Genomic DNA, 20488 nt, shown 5'->3' with positions numbered 1-20488 from the left:
TTGCTGCCGGATACCCAGTATCGTGTTATACGGAAAATTTGCTTTACGTCACATCCCTGATTATTATTATTGTTGTTGTTATTAACTTGCAATAATCCTAGGTGTGAGGATTGATTTGAACTGGAAAGTACAATCTGCATATTCTTCAATCCACTGCAAATAAGGATAGAAAATCTGCGTCGACGATTCATACGATCGTATCAAGATGTCGAATACCAAGATCATCGAGGTCCCTGAAAACGATTCGCAAGAGTAAGTTGATTGAATAATTCACACATTTCAGTAAAAGCCTTGCTCCGAAAGTGACTCGACTGATGGCGAAGCGAATTTTCAGAAAACTGACAGTATGAAAAATGACAAAATTATGTGCATCCTCTATTTTGGTGAAATGAACGACTATCGCTACAAGTTATTTCTTCACAGGAACGAAGGCGCGTCTACATCGTCGCCGAGAATCAACGAAAGTCGCAGAGGCAACGTTTCCAAGGTACAATTGCTGGATAAATAGAGTTGCGTCATTACTTTATGAATGTGAATGAGATCGAATCGTCGAAGGCTGATCCGAATTCAATCTATCATAACGAACGGATCATCGATTAATGATCGATACCAAAAATCAACTTCGGTAGAAATTTTTTCTCTGAAACTAGGCAAGAACTACTACAAAATTCCATAGAAAAATTCTAGAATACTAGTAGTTAGCTGTTAAAAATTGGAAAAAAGAAGATAACGATAATGCATAATGCATATATTTTTAGAGGCAACTTACGCAACGCTGAAATGTGCCAAATATTGTCCAAACGTATTCATCAATCCGTATTTTGTTCGAAACCTCTGGAATTGGTCTTGCCCTGAAGTTTTCATCAAACTCTTCAAATAATGATACTATTATTGGCATCGATGTTTCAACGATTTATTTCTCGCTGCTTGTACCGGAAACTTTGACTGCTTCAGAAAAAAATCACTCACTCACTTATACTTCAAACAGTTTTCCAATCATTCGTACAACAAAGAAGTTTCGTTTTGTATTTGAAATGTAGCCAAAATGCAAAGGTAGAAAATATCATAGATAAATTTCGAAGTATCCAAAATTATTATATATGTTATAAAAAATTCGAGAAAATTCGAAAAAAAAACATGAAACGTTTTACCGTTACTTTTTCAATTTGTTGTACGAACGATTTTTTTTCATGAATCGTGTGAAGATGAGGAAAACAAATCTTATAACCGAATAATAATTCAACTTTTTCATCAGCTGGGAGAAAGTCCATTACATCCCGAACCAAATGACGCCACGCAAGTTTTTCTCAACCTGAAGCAAGAATGTTTGTCCGAGCAAGTCTTGTTTGAAGATCCAAAATTCCCGGCGGCGGATTCTTCCTTGTTTCCTAGCGGCATTCCAACTGGCAAATTTTCCGGGAACGTCGTGTGGAAACGTCCAAAGGTACAAGAAGCAATTTTCATTTACATTTAGTCTCCAATTCATCGTCCAATACCCTATATTTGTGACGCATGGTGGATAGAGTATAAACTTGCAGATTTCGATGGTTTTTTTCGATTCACCGATTGAATTAAAATTGCGATTATGCATTTTCCCGATCCATAGAATAATCAGGAATTCCGAGTAATCGATTAGTTCAATCGCTCAGCCGTAGAATAAATAAATTACGAACTGTCATGTGGTTGCCGAACGAAAATCTTTCCTCCGAGACGGAATTGGCGCTAATTGGCCTATCATCGTAATTCAAGCCCCGAAGTAAGCACAGAAATATTATCACTGGGCATTTATTTGTTTACAGGAAATAGTGAGCAATCCTCAATTTTTTGTCGACGGAGTATCACGATTCGATGCCAAGCAACGTGATTTCAGTGATTGCTGGGTCATCGCCGCTTTGTCAAGTCTAGCAATGCGTCCGAAATTGTTATACAAAGTTGTACCGAAGGATCAAAGCTTCCAGGAAGACTATGCTGGGATATTTCATTTCAGGTACTCGTAAAAGAACTCGCTCTACTCGTCATTTCATAGGAGAGGGAACCTACCCACGAAAAAAATTGACTGACCTAACTAGATCTAAGTTTTGTCACTATTTTTGGGAAAATTCGAATCCAGTGAGAGTTCTATTTTTTTTTTTTCTTGGGCGATTTAACGAATCAATGAATCATTCCGAGTGTTTTATGCGTGATTAGATTTTGGCGGTACGGGAAATGGGTGGACGTCGTGATTGACGATCGTCTACCAACGGATTCAGAGGGCTTGGTATGTGCGCGTTCGTCGGACAGCAACGAATTCTGGACATCCCTGGTCGCGAAAGCTTACGCGAAACTGTATGGTTCCTGGGAGGCCATAGAATATGGTCAAGCTTCCGAAGCGTTGGAAGATTTTACCGGCGGAATATCAGTGACCCACCCATTGAATGACCCTCAGCGTTCGCCCAAGTTTCCCACTTTTCATCACGCTCAAAAACGGCGTGCTTTAATAGCATGTCAGTCGAAGTCGGTAAGCAATCAAATATACCGACGTTCACGTCGACTCGGAAGATTTTCAAGCTCATATGTGGAAACTTCCGTCACTATATCAGACAAATTGTCAACTGCTTCCAACCCGTTATGATGACGAATAATTTGCTCAAGGCTGGATTCACGACTTTAAACGCCTGTCGACTAATGTCCCTCAATTCTTCCAGCGTCAGGAACCCATTTTTGCTAGGGGCATTGGTAACATAGACAGCGGCATAGTGGGAAAACATGTGTACAGTGTCGTCGAAGTAAGCAATTACAAGGGATTCGAGTTACTGCGATTGAGAAATCCGTGGGGTAACGAAGCTGAGTGGCGAGGACCGTTTCGAGACTCGTAAGCGATATTTCTTGGGGATGTCTCGTCGCAAGAATCGAGTGAATCGTCCAGTCAATTGGATTAATTGTAAATAACTTTCTCAACAGGGATGAAGTATGGATTGACGAAGACATGAGAAAGGCACTAAATTTCGAGCCGGCGAATGACGGCGAATTTTATATACCTTTCAAGAGGATGTTGAATCATTTTTCTCTCGCACATATTTGCTATCCTGACTTCCAGAGCATGTTTGAAGATAAATGTAACCTTGTGTCATTCGAAGGGAAATGGGTACGTCGAGAGCTAACTGCTGGAGTCAATGATCGTGCGGGTGAGTAATCTCAATGTACTTATTGAATTCCACCTTCTTCCTTCGAGTGTTATAATGCGAGTTATGGACGGCTGAAAAAATGAACAAATTACGGGAACTTACATCTCGGAAACCAATAATTCGATTCAATTGAGGCCTGGTTTAATTAAAAGTACGTTGATCAAGCTTTGTATGCATATTCTTTCGTTAAAATCAATCAACATGACGCAATCTTATAGACAATAACGTCAACCGTTTCGTTCGATGACAGATTTTGCGAAGCCCATGCTATCTAAAAACAACTGCTCGAATGATTTACCTCAAATGTGAAGACGCTATTCTGAGATGCTTTAGCCTTGTTGCCGCGATCCAGGATTTTTTTTCGAATAAATGACGACTGTTCGAAATATCGTGGGTAGTACAGAATATATGCAATAAAAAAATATGTCAACGCGGCTCAATTTACATGCTATGAACAAAACAAACCCCCATCTAATCGAATAAGTGGCTGTCCAGTTATAATTTTCCAATATTTTCACCCGCTTTTTTCCCCCTGAATTTATGCAATTCAGAGTAGAGACCATTGTCAAAATCCGTCCGCATTTCGGTAACTGATAGTAGATTCTACGGATCAATATTTGTTACATAATCGCCAATGAATCGTTTCACCAAAAAAAAAAAAAAAAAACACCAAAAAATATCGATCGGTACAATTTCGCCTGAATTCTAAGAGAAAACAATATACCGGATATGCTCACATTCCAAGGGATGGAAATTATTCGTGACTACAGTCTGCAGCTAATTGTCTATCAATTTTACTTTTTTTCCAGAAATACTGTCCCGAAACAGACAGTTTTTCGTAACGTTGGAACATTTGAACGATCTGGATGGTAAACGCAAAATGTTCATTGCAGTGATGCAAAAAAACCGGAGAATGAAACGTGCCCCATATCTCGAAATTGGGTTTGAAGTATATCAGGTACGCTACCACTTCCACTTCACATAACGGATTTCGAAAATTCGGACAGTGAAGGAACCTGAGAAAATGAATCGTTTTTTCCTATTTCTGACCAGGTGAAAGACGCTGATCAATCATCCGCGCCACTGGGTATAGATTTCTTTAGAAGAAACAAACCGGTAGATGGATCCGGATCAGGACCGGGATTGCGCGAAGTCTACAACGTATTCAAATTGGAACCCGGAGTTTACTGCGTCATTCCAAGTATCTATGCCAAAATCGACGGGAGAATGAAACTAGTTTGTAACGAAGAAGAAGAGTTCTTGCTCAGAGTATGGTTCGCGGTTTAGCATTATGACGATTCAAATGGTTGGCGATGCAGCTGACGTCGGAGAATGACAGTCATTGTCACATAATTCGTATAAGATGGCACTCGCATGTTGTTTATCAAATCTCATGGGACTGGGCTCAAAATGTGTATTTTATCACCGCCGACTGGCATCAGACCGGATAGTTCGATCCATTCAGTGCAACTGTGAAAATTTGGCCAATTTCTGTAGGTGGTAACCAATCTGTGAAATTTTTTTCAAAATTTTGAAAAAGTAAAAAGACGCTCCAGTTTTTGCCAAAATAAGGCATTAATTGCCCAAATTTCACTGTGATCGCTCGAGCGGTATAGGAGTTTTGCATCCCCGCGTTTTCGAGGTGTACAACGGGTCTTTATAAGCACCTTAAGATTGAAAACAACGTATCCGCAAAGGGTTGGCATTGATGAATATCACTGATATCACTCTACAGACCGGAAACAAGGTAGCTCGTTAGGAAACAATGCCTCCCAATCTCTTACGTCAGATGCATCGCAAGTCATTGTCACATAATTGAATATTATTTCCTTCAATATCATAATGAATATTACTGTATCTGATTAAAATCCGCCTGCATTCAGGCAATCAAGTGTAGGTTCTGCCGATCGACATTTGTTGCATGGTTGCCGATTGACGAGCGTAATGCGGAGTTGGCCAATCAATCACGAACAGTCATCGAGCCAAATCTCGATCGGTAAAATGCATTTTCATTGTCAGTTGCCAAAATACAGGAGAATTACGGCAAGATGTACCCTGAATTGCACGAATGCGGACGCATTAAAAAGCGATCATTTTGCGAATGTGACGTTCGTGATGATTCGAAAGAATGTAGATCAAGCTTCATTTGACTACTCTTCTCAGTATAATAGTTTAATACATTAAGGTACTATTTTTGACGTTAACGTCAACCATTTCGCTCGGTAACGTGTTTTATGGTTCTCACGATATCTCACCTTAATTTCTGTCTGGATTTTCTCGTAAGTACTCAATACTCGTTCAGTAACTTAGAGAAATTTTTATAAACTGTACACAGCGATGAGGTAAAATTAACTCTACGTGCCGAATTGATTCACAAATTGTTACAAATAAGGCTTATAAATAAAATGCTGTAAAAAATGTTTACAATTTTTCTCGAATGGTTGATTTCATGTTATTTGAGCTCTGATCCAAATTTAGATGTATGTACACAACATCTGAGACAGTATTGCTTTTTAGACTATGCACGACTCTGACCATTGGAATGATTGATATTTAACATTATCACCATTTTCCGACAGGGTAGCAAACACTTGAGTCTTTCGTACGTGACATCCAACTCGCGAATGAGCTATCAACTCCGAAATCGGTATTTCCTCTGTTCGATCCCTGCATGTTATTATCATTTGTGAATGAAACATTATAGGGTCACCTGAAAATAAAAATGCCCGTCATGCACGTATGCATCGTATTTCACTATAATTATGAGTATAAGCAGACAACAAAAACGTTTTTGAAACTACCAAATAGATTTAGGTGAAAAAATCGCTTGTCGCAAACTTTGGAATCCCAGAAAAATTACTTTGATGAATCAATTATGATCTAGTGGGAAAATTAACAATAACTATTTGTTGTAAATGTGCTACGAAACGTTCCAAATAGTATTACCACCTTTGGTTACAAAACAGCAAATACTTGAACTAGATAGAAAAATGAATCACTAATGTAAGACTGTCTTTACATTTCCAGAAATTTTGGACTTGGATTTGCTTATTCGATTTCTCGTTATTGCTCTAGAGATTCTCCTCAGTTTTCCAAATCATCTCATAAGATGTTTTTTTTTTTCGTTTTTGTCATCCACGAAAGCATTCATTTTTCAAAAACTTGTATAGCAATGTGACGATTTTTTTTTATCAAGTTCACAAAACTGACGTTGCTTTCAAATTTCTAGTATTTACTCGTAAAAAAATTTCGTCTAGTCTTCGATGTCTCAAATATTTATGTATATAAATACCGGGTTCTTTCCATGATGTACCCCATAGGGATCCCTAATCACAGACAAATCAAGGTACAAGCTACCCTGAGCAGCTACGATGCTTTTTTGTTAGCACGCCGCTGATGCCTCTGCGGCAAAACTCGGAAATATGTATCCTGATTTGCCTATATAATTGTGGGTCCCTATGGGGCTCATCACGGAGATAACGAGGTATAGATTCTTCCATATCTCACACAATTCACCTGGATATGCCAGAAAGTCACCACCAAACTTTTCGCCACTGGTTATGTAAAAACCTTTTTCCCATAGGTCTTTGTATACTTTGTATCGAACAACTTCTTCGGGTGTAAAAGGATACTTCCACTCCGAATTTTTCACTTCTGCATCAGTTGTCCAAGGATAAGCTGTTGGCAAAGAATGAAACATAAAAAAATTGAACATCTATCGTTATCACAAAAGACGTAAATCATGTTAAAACTTGCATTCCAGCTACGTTAAAAACATAGCGAGACAGTTTGATATTACACTAATATTCATTATTATTACCAGTGTGAGTTTGAACCAAGGCATCGCTCTGCTCCAGTTTTGGCAGTTTAGCCATTTCCTCGTTCAACAAAACGTCACGATCGATGTTAATTTTCATCATAGCGGCATGAGTTTCAGCATCGATTTCCTGTTTGCGTAATTTTTTTTTACTACTACTAACACCAAGAATTTTTCTCTTTTTTCCCTCGATTATTTTATCCATCATCAATGTCACCTGAATAGATTTATATTCAATAATTTATATTATAAAAGAGACAATTAGGAGTCCTTAGTGACTCTCAATGGTCAAATGTACGTCGATTGACTACCTGCTTCCTTCTTTCATCCCTCAAGCAAACTTCCTGCTCTTTGTACAATTTTTCTCTATGTTCTTGAAATATTTTTTTGAAAGCTTCGCTGGGCTGCTTGCGAATCGACGGGTAGTCAACCAAACGAGCGATATTTTTCTCTATCATCAAGGAAACTTCTTCTGGCATTAAAAGCAGCGGCAAGCCGAGCAAAACTTCTTGCCGAGGCAATTTTGGAAGACAGCCGATCAGCTCCCCTATTATTCTATACTCGGTCCTCAACTTTAACCAATCTAGATTCAATAATTATTCATTATATTACATCGCCAAATCGATAAAAGGGAGATTAAGATTCGGTGGAAAAGCTTGGTTTTCTAGAGTTTAAAAAAATGCAGAATAAAAAATTCTATATCTTTTATTACGAATAGAGAAACGAATAAAAAAGGATCGAAAAGTATTTAATTATCTTCTCTCTTTCACATTTCTACTGAGTTAAAAATGCTGATTAGTCGAGTAATGATTCTAAATGATCAAAGGATTGTGTTATGTGTGAATAGCAGTGCGATTACCACAACGAATCATTGAGACGAAATTCACTACTTTCGAAAACTTTGAAAATAAAACTTCAATCAAATCCAAAGTTGCAAAATAACAACTTGATTATAAAAATAAATTGTTATATTATGAACTACGGATTCATGGAATTTTAGGCTTTGATCAGCAGTTTGATCAGAGTAATTCCAACAAAACATGACTAAAATTTATTCGATTTGTTTATATACATCACAGTAATCGTCTCAGAACAATTTAAATCACACCATTTCATATATTTAATTCAAAAGAGAAAAATTGTTTAAATTAACATGACCTGTGAAACCAAACGAATTACGCACCAGTGAATCCTGATGGTTAAATACGTCGGTGAGTGCTAAAGCAATAATCGATCTTCGGCGTATAGGTTAAGTGATAATTAATAAATTTATAGGCACAAATCTTGTCAACATTTTTCGTCCAGCGCAAAAACTTACCTTCCGCATTCCATACGTAAGCACGTTCTTTTGACCAAGCCAAATCAATGAGCTCCGACATAACTTAACCTCAATGTAATCACGGATATTCCGACATAACCTAACCTCAATGTAATCAAGGATATTTCGGCTATAAGCATAAATAGAGGCCAACTCATTCGACTCATAAGCAACTTATGGGTAAAAAAAAAAAAAAGAACAGGCCTAAGGATTCAAAAAGTGACAATGTCGCTTCGATCAATTAGGAAACAGTTTATGCACTTGTCAAAGCTATGCGATCTGACAAATTGTTGTGTATAGTGCGAATACGAAGCTCTATAGATACAGAGAAACATCCTCGATTTCACCTGGAATGCCCCATATATACAATACAGATATAACGAAGAATTGAAGAATATAGCCAACGACGAATGACACAGGCAGAGTTCGAAACACTTAAAAACGAGATATCGGCAAATTTTTAGATGTCCTTTTATTGTTTGTTAAAAATGATAATGTTTATGCTGAGAATTACTTGTAAGTAGAATAATTTTTGAAAAGGTCCAAATTGGTAAATTATCACATTACAAAGGTAAGTAAAATAGTTGTTATTCAACGAACCCGCGCTTCCAATTGTCAACGGAAAACCTGAAGTTGTTCGCACTTGAATTTAAATCACAGAAAGATGAGTTTATCGCATGTGTTTACATACATGCGTTGGGCATCTTATCTCGCATCAGAGAATAATGTGTCTTGCTAGAACGAACCGGCAAGATGGTATTATGTATTGTTTTTGCTTGATTACTTGTCACAAATGTCGAAGACTTCGAAAAAATTACGCAGTGCCTTTATTTAGAAGACTGTACAAATTTATGTACACCTTGCGGTTAATCGCCACGAAGTTAAGGTAAATTTTGTAAAAATTCTTAACTAACGACGCCGATACTTTATGTGCAAAATATTCCCGTTCAGCAACGGCCTTTGACGGTTGGCGTATTTAGACTTGGTTTTACCAGTTTTAAGACTAATTTCACTTGTTTTGATTCTATTTTCGGGAAAAGATGTAATAGATTTACGTACGTACGAGTAATGGATAAGTTATTTGTATTTAGAATCGTCTGTAGATGAAAATAATTCTTACACACGCTAAGCTATCAACAATTTGAGAAAAAATTTTACAATCTGTACCTTCAAAATTAATGAATTCTAGTTTTTCTCATCCGATTCTAATGTTTATAGGTTTATTTTATTCACCATAGATATCTCCAGAAATGTATTTCACTAACGTTTGTCCCTGATGTAGATCTAGGTAAATAGTTTTCCGTGAATACAGTAGAATTAGCGTTTGTCAACAATCACATGTGCGTCTTATGACTGTACTATAACGTAAAATTTCTTATAAGTTTTTCAAACAATTCGTGAAGATCTAGTCAGCGATCAAAATAAGCCTAAGAACATTAAAATGTGGTCGAAAGTACCAGAGTTCAGTCGTTTTGAACCGTCTAATTCTACAATCGTTTCTCAAATCGTTGATATCTTTGCTTGTGATATTGAAATTCGATCAAATTCATTTTCTATTCCATGGAAAAGATGCTTTTTCAATTGTATCTAATATCATTTGCGTAAATTATATGCTCAGGCACTTTTTAACCGGTTTTTCCTTCAATTTTGATTGAGTCGGTAGAACCCATTCTTATAACGATGCATGTTTAGGAAAAGTCGTTACTTTGCACCTTTAAGTATGTCTAAAAGTTGACTCTTTGGAAGTCATTTAAAAATTGCGCAATAATGATTTTTACCCTGATGTTTTGTAATGTTAATATTATTAACATCAGCCTCATCTCATGTTTTAAACCCAATTTTCATTAGTCTATCAGGGAGAGAAAAATCAAGCTTTGAAACGATAGAAACATCTCAAGCTTTGAAGGCTTGGAAAGAGCATCCTTTTAAAGGATGAATTCAACCTTCTAAAGCTTGGAAGGTGTTCTGCTCGAAACGCATGATACTTATGCTTTTGCAGCAAGAACCTCGTCGTTTAGGACCAGGAATACCACCGGGTAGAAGCTTGCAGTAGCTCACGGTCCGAAAGGAAGACTTTCACGGTTCTAAACTGTGAATCTCTTGGTCTCGAGTGTTAATAAGCCGCTAGAGCAGAGAGGAAGAACGCTCGAGATTCACAGTTTCAAGCGGTGGAGTTCATGGTTTGGAGGCTTGAATCATTCCGAGTCCACAAAGTCCATGCGGCTAAAGCATGGATCTCCTCCTTCTAACCCGTGAATAGAGTCTTGCTTTTAAACGATGGATTCAGCGGTTAAACTCGTGAAATTCATGCTTTAAAAGCATGTAAAAATTACAAGGTCCGAAAGCATGAAGGTTCATCGTTTCAAAGCTTGATTTTTCACTCCGTGTATAAAACAAATGATATATTTTTCACTTCATCCATCAACTATAGTTGGAGGAAATTATTGTTGTCAGTTATAATTCTTACATGAGCTTTCCAAAATCACGGAATTAAACAAACCTTTAAATTAATCAGTGGTCTTGACCCTGAGATCAAGATAAAACACGATTTGCAATGTATAAATATGAGTGAATAAACTATCAATTTCCCCAATAAAATAATTTTTTATTATTCCTTCCCTAATCCAGATCAAGATGGCAGACTTTGATCCAGAGAACTGTGTCAAATTATTCAAACTCGACGACAGCGAAACCTCAGATTCAAGAGATCCCGAGAGTGTCGTTATCGTTCCTGCCAGGAATCAGAATATTTTCCAAACGAGTTTGGACCTGGATAGCAGAGATTGCGAAGTTAAAACGGACGACTTCGCTTTTCCTAAAGATTGTGTCAACGTTTTACTTAAGTTCCGAATGGAGTTGGAAGAATTGTTCAATGATTGCGGCGATATTTTAGGCATAGCCGCTGTTCTATGGGAAGATATTTCGTGCCGGCTTTTCGACAGGGGCTTCCCAGTTACGGGCAAACAATGCTCGGCCAAATGGGACGCTCTTTACTCCGAGTATGTAAACCTTACTCAAATCGATGATGAAAACGAACTGTCGAAATCGGCGTACTTCGCCGCGTTTGAGGATTTCTATAAACTCCGATCCAAATACGTGGATTCGAAAATAATGGAAGATGTGACGGAGTACCTGAGCTCGAGATCAAATTCTAGTCCGACTTTTGGTAATATTGTTACTCCAGTAAACAAGAATTCTCATAGCGAGGCAGCGGGGAAAGTTAATACTGAAAAGACGAGCCTTGAATGTGGAGAAGATTTTTCAATTACGAGTAGCGACGATGAACCTAATCACCAAATATTGACCGAGTCGATCAATGTGGCTGAGACGATTCTGGACAAAAATATCAAAGATTCAGAGACAGAGAGGAAAAAGGCAAAACCTGATGAGAGACAATCCAAAGCTCATAGTAATGTGAGAAAACGGAAGTTGAGTTCGCAAGATCCATTGTGGAGGTATGAGGGCGATTCGAAACACATCGTCACCAAAGGTAACGAAGCGAAGGCTAAAAACACAGCCTCGGATATCGAAGGTACAAGCGCATCGTCTTTACAAGAAAAGAACAATCGTAAAAAGGCCCGAATTCCTACCGGAGAGGAAAATTTAGATGATAATCAAACGATTTTGTACAATTGCTGGGACGTCGATTCTACTCAGTGTTTGGTCGACTTGAGATTATACATCGAAAGTGACAAGGAGAAAAAACAGAGTATACTTAAAATGTACCGAGGCATAAACACGTTTATAAGCCGGAAGATGTTTCTGCATGGTTACCAAATGTCAGGGACAGATTGTAAACGAAAATGGGACCAGCTGATGAGACAGTACAGCAAAGAAGCAAAAAGCGCATTAAAAAAGATTTCTGATAATCAAAAGCTCGACACAGTGGGCGAATACTTTTGGCAAATGGATAGAGTGTTGAAAAAATCAGGACTCGATAGATCGAAAGGAAGGCCCGACAAAGCAGCGGAATTTTACTGGAGCGATGATTCGATCAAAACTTTAATCGGCATAAGAATTCCTATGGAAGATGCTTTCGCCATGTTCAAGAGATATGTTATCTTGTGGCAATACGTCGCGTCCCAAATGCAGAAGTACAATTTTTCACCGACTTACAGCGAGTGCTCGGTCAAATGGATGGAACTCTGCGAATGCTACGAAATTTGTCTAAAGTCTGTAAGCAGCGGATACGTTAAAAAAGACCAAGTCGATTGGAACTATTTCGCAGACATGCACAGCGGGTTCCAAATGAACGCTCAGAACACCAAAACGATAATACAATACCTAACGATGAATGTCAGTGTGGAAAATCGGCAATCGACGCCGAATGAGTTCAAAGAGAAACTCGTCGATAATTCAACTTCTTCTGGACTGCAGGACAGTCCGACTAAAATTGAAACCGATGGTGGTTTTCAAGAGACGGTAGCTTCAGAGGATGATCAAAAGATTGTAGACAAGAGCGAAATTAGCCGCACAGAAGACATGGCATCGTCAAAACAGGAAAGAGAAGGAGATCAAGACTTGTCTGTAATTAGTGTTGGGGATAAAATTCCGGAACACGAATTCCAGCTGTATTCGACTGTCATCAAGGAGAACTCGAAAGGACAAGAAATCCCAGTAGAAATTCAACAGACCAAGTTTTTGAGCTCATTCGGTGAGCACGTAAAGCAATTCGAGGAGAGTTGGAGAGCCTTTACAGCCCCAGATTCCAGGATGCAAAACGTTTTCAATAGTTTTGTCGCAGACAGGTCAAACACGTGCAAGGAATGCACGAGTCTCGTCGACGGAGAAGAGAGAATAATGCCATGGTCAAAAGAGGCTACGCTTTCGCTGTTGCGGTTGAAACTTGACAGAGAAATACAATTCCAATGTCCATCCATCGACGATCTAGTTTTGTGGAAGGATATCGCTTCTGCGATGCAGAGGCTTGGTCACAATGTTTGTTACGAAGCTTGTGCGTCACGCTGGAGTCATTTGAAGACCGTTTATAACAGGGATCGTCAGAAGATTGGCCACATAGTCCGCTCAGAGGGTGGAGAGGCGGTAAAGCCGAACAAAATGGAGAACTTTTGCAACCTTAGAACGAAGATCAAATTCGTGTGGAACGAAGAGATGACAAGAATGCTGGTCAGACTGCGATTCTCTAAGGAAATCAGAGTTATGAGAAAATATGGCAAGCCGATAGCTGATGAGATGAACGCTGCTGGTTATCAAGTTACGCCGGCGGAGTGTAGTAGGAAATTCGCCAGCCTGTGTCACACGTACAAGAAATTACTTCGCCGAAAGGAGTCGGGAGAAATTGTCAAGTGGCAGCATTTCCAGCTGATGGATGAGTGCTTCAACACGTCAGGAGGTTTGAATTCTGAAACGAGAAACAGAGATTCGTCATTTTTGTGGACCCCCGACAGCGTTCAAAGGCTGATCAAACTCAAAGCGTTTATAATGGATTCTGCACGACAATCGATCCACGATCGATCGCTGCCGATTTGGAGAAGATTAGCCGAGATGATGAAGGTGGAAGGATTTGAGGTAACGCAGAAGGAATGCGTCGAGCAATGGAACTTCTTGACTAAAATCTACTGGGAAAGCAAGAAAGGAATCGAAAACGAATGCTCCTTGGTCGTCGGGGAATGTTTCAAACTGATGGACGTATACATGAGCAAATTCGATGCGGCAAATGACGAAACAGACTTTGGGAGCAACGATATTGACAATGTGATGGAACAGCCTGTCGACTTTAGTATTGCAAAGAAGAAAGAGACACGGGATAAAGAATGCGAACACATTGAGATGATGAATCCGGACAGAGAAATTTCAAGGCACGAGAGGAAAAATTGTTTTGTAGCGGAGCAGGTCTCTCCAAATTCCCAAACTATCGATCAATCAGCTGTGATGAATTTAAGCCTGAGATCGATCGTTTCGCCCTCTTTGAACTGCGATTCGAGTGCTTCTTTGAATAAAAGTCACGATTTGGCTAGAGAAGATTCGAGAAATTCCAGCTTCGATTCTTTTCAGGTTGTCAGTAATTGCAAGGAGAGAGAAGATACATTAGACTCTAAGATATCCAAGGAATGCGAACAACTAACGTACCCTGAAAGTCTGGTGACAAAGATTCCTAATCTTCATGCTTACGAAAGTGGAAATTCTTCGCACGATGAAAAGTCTGTTTCACAGGAGACTTTAGAGAATTGCGAATGCGTTGAAAAAAGCAGGAAAAATTGTTCTGGCCGCGTAGAAAATATGATGGAAAATAATTCGAACAGAGAAAACACGGATGTGAAAATGTTGTGCGACCAAGAACTTTGCAGAAAAATACCTCACGCCAAAAGACCTTGGATAAATCAGCAAAAACCTTCTACAGTATTGAATGAGCTGCGCTTTTTGTCTTCTTTTAAAAAGAATTTTATACCTGTAGAAACCGAGCCTGTCGTTTCGATAGAAAATAATAAAGGGGTACAGGACGGAGTCATGAAAAAGTGTAGCGACGCTAATGCGGAGTTGTTGCGCAATAGTTTTAAAAAGATTTTGCCGATAAAAAGGTCGCACGCCGATCAGATGGATGAGATTGATTCGTTACCGACTAAGAAACTCATTCTCAGTCACTCCGATATGTAATCTGAAAAGAAAAGACTGAGTATTGTTTAAGTTTTGAGCCAAAGAAACAGCGGGTGAAAACTAAGTACAAAGTATCGATCACAATGGAAATACCGAACCGATTTTAATCAGATCAAACGAATTGTTCGTTTGACGATCGGTTCTGTGTCAAAACGAAAAAAATGAAAAGAAAAAAAGAATTCTTCTCATTTACTACATTGACTTAAAACCTTTTGAAAATAAGAACTGATTATTAAGTTTCATTCTGTGATCGATACCGTATTATTAATATTCAATAGATCTAAGCGATGTAACGATACTTAAAGTTATCGATATTTTTATACTGTAACAATACCATGTAAACATATCAGTTATTACGAGTGATATCGGTACTGAAGTTCCTAATCTTGATATAAACACGTCAAAGATTATCAAGAAGACATTATACATGTATTTAATTTTTGTTTTGTTTGTTTTCGTTTCTTCAATGGTAATTAATTTTTTGTTACATTACTTTTCTCTTCTTTTTTTTTTTTGTTTTTTTTTTTTTTTTTTTCGTTTCTTCGGGTAATCTGCACGGGAATTATTTTTATATCATATAAGGTACATGTATGCAATAAGTATATGCGTATATTATTTGAAATGATTGCATTGGTTTGATTACTTTGTTACCAGTTAAGTTTATGATTTTTTAAATATTTGCTCAACGTCTATGCAATAATAAAAGAAAAGTGGATGTTCCGAAACAGGTATTATCGGATGATAAAATGTGTATTCTTAAGTTTTGTGATTTTTTTTATTTACAAAGCAGTAATTCAGCTGCGTAATAACAAATTACATACAATGTGTTTCATTTGAGTTGATCGGTTAATCGTACATTCACCAAATTTGAGGTTCACATTTGTTATAATTGTAAAGTTTTGCTTTTCAATTTACATCTTTTCAACGAATTACACCATCGCACAGTATCAATGATAAATGTATCCTAAGAACAAACTGTGGTGTGTAGATTTTTTGTTTTCTTCTCGTTTCGTCGCAGACTAATTAAAATTAAGTATGTTTGTATTCAAGTGTGGTAAATGTACGATTAATACACGTATTATATAAAGATAAATGATATTAATTGCCGTATTGTTTTCAAAATAAATAATATAATATTATATAATATAATATAAATCTATCAAAAAACAATTCATTTTTGTACTAAGATGTATATGTTATCTACAATAAATTATCTCTATAGCCACCTTAATTCTTTGCCTCACATTTATACATTACTTTTTATTTAATACTTTTTTTTTTCAACAAACAGTGCCTCATCCTTAATCAATTACTGACTAACTCAACACAATTATTATTATTATTATTATTATTATTATTATTATTATTATTATTATTACTGCTATACTATTTTTTATATCGTTATTACACAGATATTGAGCTCCAAGTCTCGGAATATAAATAATATACTGATTTCGTAAGGATTGATTAACCTCTGAAAGAATTCAGAAGTATTACAGTAACGTACAATTTTTCAAAACTAGATCAAGTCTGGAAAATTAGTAATTGATCTTGAATTGAAATTAATTTTCTTTGATTTGTATAAAATCGATGTAAACAATTTTCACCAGTTATGAAATTGCTTTAGACAGAATCACTTGTCGAAAAAAAGTATTGAATATTTTATGTTTTGTCTGATATTCGAAGATTTTCATTATCCATCCCTGATTAATTATATCTGAAAATCATTGCTGAGAATTTACTGCAAATAGAAGAATTGATTTCTGAATTTTTCTTCGTTAGCTTTCGTTTGCGAAAATATAATCTAATATTGAACTATCTACATGTATGTTAGACAGCTAATTTATTTTCAAGGAACAACCAAAGGAACCGTTATTTAATTAACAAGCTCTGCAACTATACATATCCTTGAGCGTGCGAAAGCAAAGAAAGCTAATTCTGCTTATTTTAATTGATTATCATGTATTCGCAGAATGTAGAAAAAAATGTCTTCCATTTGCGCAAATTGTCTAGAAAAATTAAAAAATAAATTAGCTAACTGTTTGCATTTAATATTGAAAATTATAAATAAATATAGTATAGTATATAGTGATTATTGAAATAAATTTTGAAAAATTTATGCTTTGTATTATAATAATAATAATACTAGGTGTGTGTATATATTTATACGTGGACAAGATTATTGTCTATATATATATATATGTATATTTTTACCTATATACGTTTTGCTTAAAAGTATTGTTAATGCTTTCCTATCACTTGGTTATTATTGTTATTGTTATTATTATTATTATTATTATTATTATTATTATTATTATTAATATTATCGTCTAGAAAAAAGTTTCAGTGAAAAGTGTTTGCAACTTCAAGAAGTGGACAGAAAATTGCTTGTGTTTATAGTCCAGGGACGATTTTATAGTCAAATTCAACAAAATCACGATTCGTTATTAAATAACCTCGTACCAGGTATTGTATTGAAAATATTCATGATGAAAAGAATTCAAAGGTATTATTAATATGAGTAGTTTCAGCAGATAAATTTTGGGGGAATCGATGAAAACAACAGAAATATTGTTCAATCGACTGAGATCAGTTCAAATTTGAGCGGAAAAATTCTCCTAAGCCTTAGTTGCTGATTAATCAGCCAATGATAATATGTTGATAAAATTTAGAACTGGTTTCAATTTTCAGGTTTTTGAGCGAAACGAGGAAAAATATAAAAGACAAAACTGTTGTGCATCATTAATTTTCTCAGAAGCCTTTGTAAGTCATTTTATTTTACAAATGTTTTTCCTGGTGAATATTTCTTTTGATTTAGAATGCCGATAGTTTGCGAAAGGTTTAATTTTTATACCGAAGCACAGACCCGATATTGGAAAACTCATTAAGATATTTTCGTTTAAAAATTGAAGTAAGGTATTATTATGAAATTAATATCTCTGTAACCAGTAAAGTTAGGGTAAAAAATGGCGTGGATTTAGTGGAAATATGGTAAGTTGGGAAAGATGTTTGCTTGAAAGTTCATTTTAAAAAAAATTTCAACCATTGAACTACACGTTCGAAAAATTTGAAAATAATCTGGAATATACTTTGAGGATTATTAATATTTGAGAATCATTTGCAAGATTGTATTTGATTTATAAGATTTGCGATGGGAACCAAATGCCCGGGGAACTACCTTTAAAATTTAAAAAATATCACATAAAACAGCTTGTGATTAAAAAGCAAATACCGCATTGGCTCGAATATAAGTTGAGGTTTTTGGCAAACGACTTTACCCTCAAAAAGTGTACTCGACTTATATTCGGGACTTTTTAAAAGATTTGCATTATCTTATTATTTGCAGGTATAAATATACCTCAAACAATGTTCAATTTATGTAATATAATTAAAAAGATAATTTGCTTCGGAAATTAGACTTATATTCGGATCAAATAAAAAAAAAAAGTCCCGAATCAAAGTTCCAAAAAATTGAGGGTCGACTTATATTCGGGAGTTATCAGGAGATTTGCATTATCGATTGGAAACACCGTTATCGACCGACAATCGTAATATTTGAATTCGAAGTTTCGAGCTTCAATTGTTTCAAAGCATCAGTCTGAAGTTGGTATGCACAAATTGTTTCGGACATTTCGTGCGTTTAATAATTGAGAATTGTTGTTAAAATGAATGTTCGGAGTGCAAATAGAGTGGAGTCTACGGATTCGCAAACAAATCAGGTAAATAAAAACAGCTAAGGAAGGCATCGATGAACTCTCTGCCGTCTTTGCTGACTATAAATATACCTCAAAGAATGTCTAATTTTCTTTGACTCAAGTCAAACAATTTATGTGATGCACTTAAAAAGATGATTTACTTCGGAAATTAGACTTATTCACGGATCAAATAAAAAAAAAGTCCCGAATCAAAGTTCAAAAATTGAGGGTCGACGTATATTCGGGCTAATGCGGTAGTTTGATTTTGCTTATTACGAGTTCAGGTAAAAATTATCGCACTTCTTGCCATTCGCATAATTTACAATTGAACGGTTATTGATTACATGTGAACATTCAGTTTTTCAGGCAGATTAATTTTCGATAAACGAAGAATCAAGGAACATCGAAGTGATCCCAATCAGGTGATGTTTGCAAATCAAATGTGATGGGTCAAGTACATAAAAATACGTTCTCCAGGCTTGATTTGGGGGGGGACAAAACAGGTAAGGACTTCTTGTAATAGTAAATAGTATATAATTATACAGCATTTCAGTTTATACGGCGTATTTCATAGAATAAGTTAATCAAACATACTCGGGCAAATTCCCAATTACTTTTTTCTATGAATATAGTATTTACTATATATATTTATAAGTTATAACGGTATTGCGTAATACTTGGTGTCAGCTGTTTATTCATTATCGTGAATTAGCAAACGTCACGTTCATATTATAATAGGTGTATAATACTAATTATGTATCGATAACTATTTAGTTTGTTTTTTTTTTTTTTTTTTATCGCTCACGATTCACTTATCATCAACAATCTGTAAAAAAATTTTCTTCGCTGGAGTAATGATTGGTCAAACGACAAGACTTCAACAATTTTTTTCAAATCATAGGTACATATCTTAAATTCTAAATTGGCAATATGGCCAATAACTAGCTCAAGACGAGTCCAAACTGGTCCGTCGACTCATTTAAATATTCAATTAGACGTAAGTCTTAAGACTAGGTACTCGGAGCACGTAGAAATTTCTTGACTTGGTAAACACTGCGAAGAAAAATTTGTAAAATTTCACAATTCTACCGTGTAACTCATTTTGCAAATTTTTTATCCCCGTTAGAACGAATAATATTTTTGTAAACTACTCTATCGAAATTCTTCCAAATTCTATTCGTATTCTATCAAAGATTGTAAAAGTAATTTTGAACAGCTGGGAGACTGATTTTTGGAAACAATAAATCGATACGTGTTTTATTTTCTTTCGTCAATAAAATATATCGATGCAATACGTTATTAAATATCAACTTCTCAAGCTTCAGGTAATGAATTATGAACATTTAAGGCTAAGCCGTAAGGTTCTTTTCAGCAGGTGAGGAATACGCGATCGAGTCCAAAGAACCGGTCATCTGTGACTCACGAATTCAGTAAGCTGTAGTATTCAGAATCACAAGTCGATCGTTATTTCATCTTCTATATATGTACTTTATTAGGGGGATGTATTATACCAATAGTTGGCGGAAAAAAAGATGAATTCTGAGAATTTATTTCTCGGTGAGCATTCGTTCGATGCGACTGATTTTTTATTATTCAAAAGTATGAAGATCGAGCTTAGTTTAGAAATATCGTTTTTGCTACAATCTATTAATAAGAATCATTGTTATTAACAATAACGTTAACCGTTCCACTCGCTGACATATTTTCTGTTGCCCAACGTATCTCAAGAGCGGCTTAAATGATTTACTTAAAATGTTCGAACAGTCATTTTAAATAGTTAACTCTTTTGCTCACATTAGCGAAAGCTCTCGAAGCTCGGTCTACATACTTTTGAGTATGAAAAACTGAAATCGAATTGAACCGTCGCTTGTCGAGATAT

General features: G+C 36.2%; 3 protein-coding genes across 3 annotated transcripts; 2 read left to right on the top strand and 1 right to left on the bottom strand.

Moving 5' to 3' along the window:
* Nucleotides 1-205: 205 nt before the first annotated feature.
* On the top strand, nucleotides 206-4451 carry LOC124411387 (calpain-A-like). Its single transcript, XM_046890479.1, has 9 exons — nucleotides 206-252; nucleotides 424-487; nucleotides 1256-1444; nucleotides 1800-1987; nucleotides 2188-2497; nucleotides 2685-2851; nucleotides 2941-3164; nucleotides 3974-4122; nucleotides 4218-4451. Exons 1-9 carry the CDS (start codon nucleotides 206-208, stop codon nucleotides 4449-4451), a joined length of 1572 nt encoding a protein of 523 aa, XP_046746435.1.
* A 1144-nt stretch (nucleotides 4452-5595) lies between these two features.
* LOC124411296 (tRNA-splicing endonuclease subunit Sen34) lies at nucleotides 5596-8485 on the bottom strand. The gene is made up of 6 exons (XM_046890357.1): nucleotides 8439-8485; nucleotides 8300-8397; nucleotides 7293-7564; nucleotides 6985-7198; nucleotides 6681-6842; nucleotides 5596-5874 (listed from the first exon to the last, which is right to left on the bottom strand). The coding sequence occupies exons 2-6, from the start codon at nucleotides 8358-8360 to the stop codon at nucleotides 5678-5680; spliced, it is 906 nt and encodes a 301-aa protein (XP_046746313.1). The 5' UTR covers nucleotides 8361-8397; nucleotides 8439-8485; the 3' UTR covers nucleotides 5596-5677.
* Nucleotides 8486-8846: 361 nt separating this feature from the next.
* LOC124411279 lies at nucleotides 8847-15395 on the top strand. The gene is made up of 2 exons (XM_046890333.1): nucleotides 8847-9185; nucleotides 10928-15395. The coding sequence occupies exon 2, from the start codon at nucleotides 10934-10936 to the stop codon at nucleotides 14912-14914; it is 3981 nt and encodes a 1326-aa protein (XP_046746289.1). The 5' UTR covers nucleotides 8847-9185; nucleotides 10928-10933; the 3' UTR covers nucleotides 14915-15395.
* The last annotated feature ends 5093 nt before the right edge of the window (nucleotides 15396-20488 follow it).

This window comes from Diprion similis, chromosome 10 (assembly GCF_021155765.1).
Source record: "Diprion similis isolate iyDipSimi1 chromosome 10, iyDipSimi1.1, whole genome shotgun sequence".
NCBI classification, from domain to species: Eukaryota; Metazoa; Arthropoda; class Insecta; order Hymenoptera; family Diprionidae; genus Diprion; species Diprion similis.
Note: the sequence above shows the minus strand (reverse complement) of the source record. Positions and strands in the feature narration are given on the sequence as shown.

Coding starts and splice junctions, on each gene's coding strand:
- LOC124411279 (XM_046890333.1), top strand. CDS start 10,934: ATGGCAGACTTTGATCCAGAGAACTGTGTCAAATTATTCAAACTCGAC.
- LOC124411387 (XM_046890479.1), top strand. CDS start 206: ATGTCGAATACCAAGATCATCGAGGTCCCTGAAAACGATTCGCAAGA. Junction 1,988..2,187: donor GCTGGGATATTTCATTTCAG/GTACTCGTAAAA, acceptor ATGCGTGATTAG/ATTTTGGCGGTACGGGAAAT. Junction 3,165..3,973: donor TGGAGTCAATGATCGTGCGG/GTGAGTAATCTC, acceptor CTTTTTTTCCAG/AAATACTGTCCCGAAACAGA.
- LOC124411296 (XM_046890357.1), bottom strand. CDS start 8,360: ATGTCGGAGCTCATTGATTTGGCTTGGTCAAAAGAACGTGCTTACGTA. Junction 7,565..8,299: donor TTACGTATGGAATGCGGAAG/GTAAGTTTTTGC, acceptor TATTGAATCTAG/ATTGGTTAAAGTTGAGGACC. Junction 5,875..6,680: donor TGACTTTCTGGCATATCCAG/GTGAATTGTGTG, acceptor TTTTATTTTCAG/GTGACCCTATAATGTTTCAT.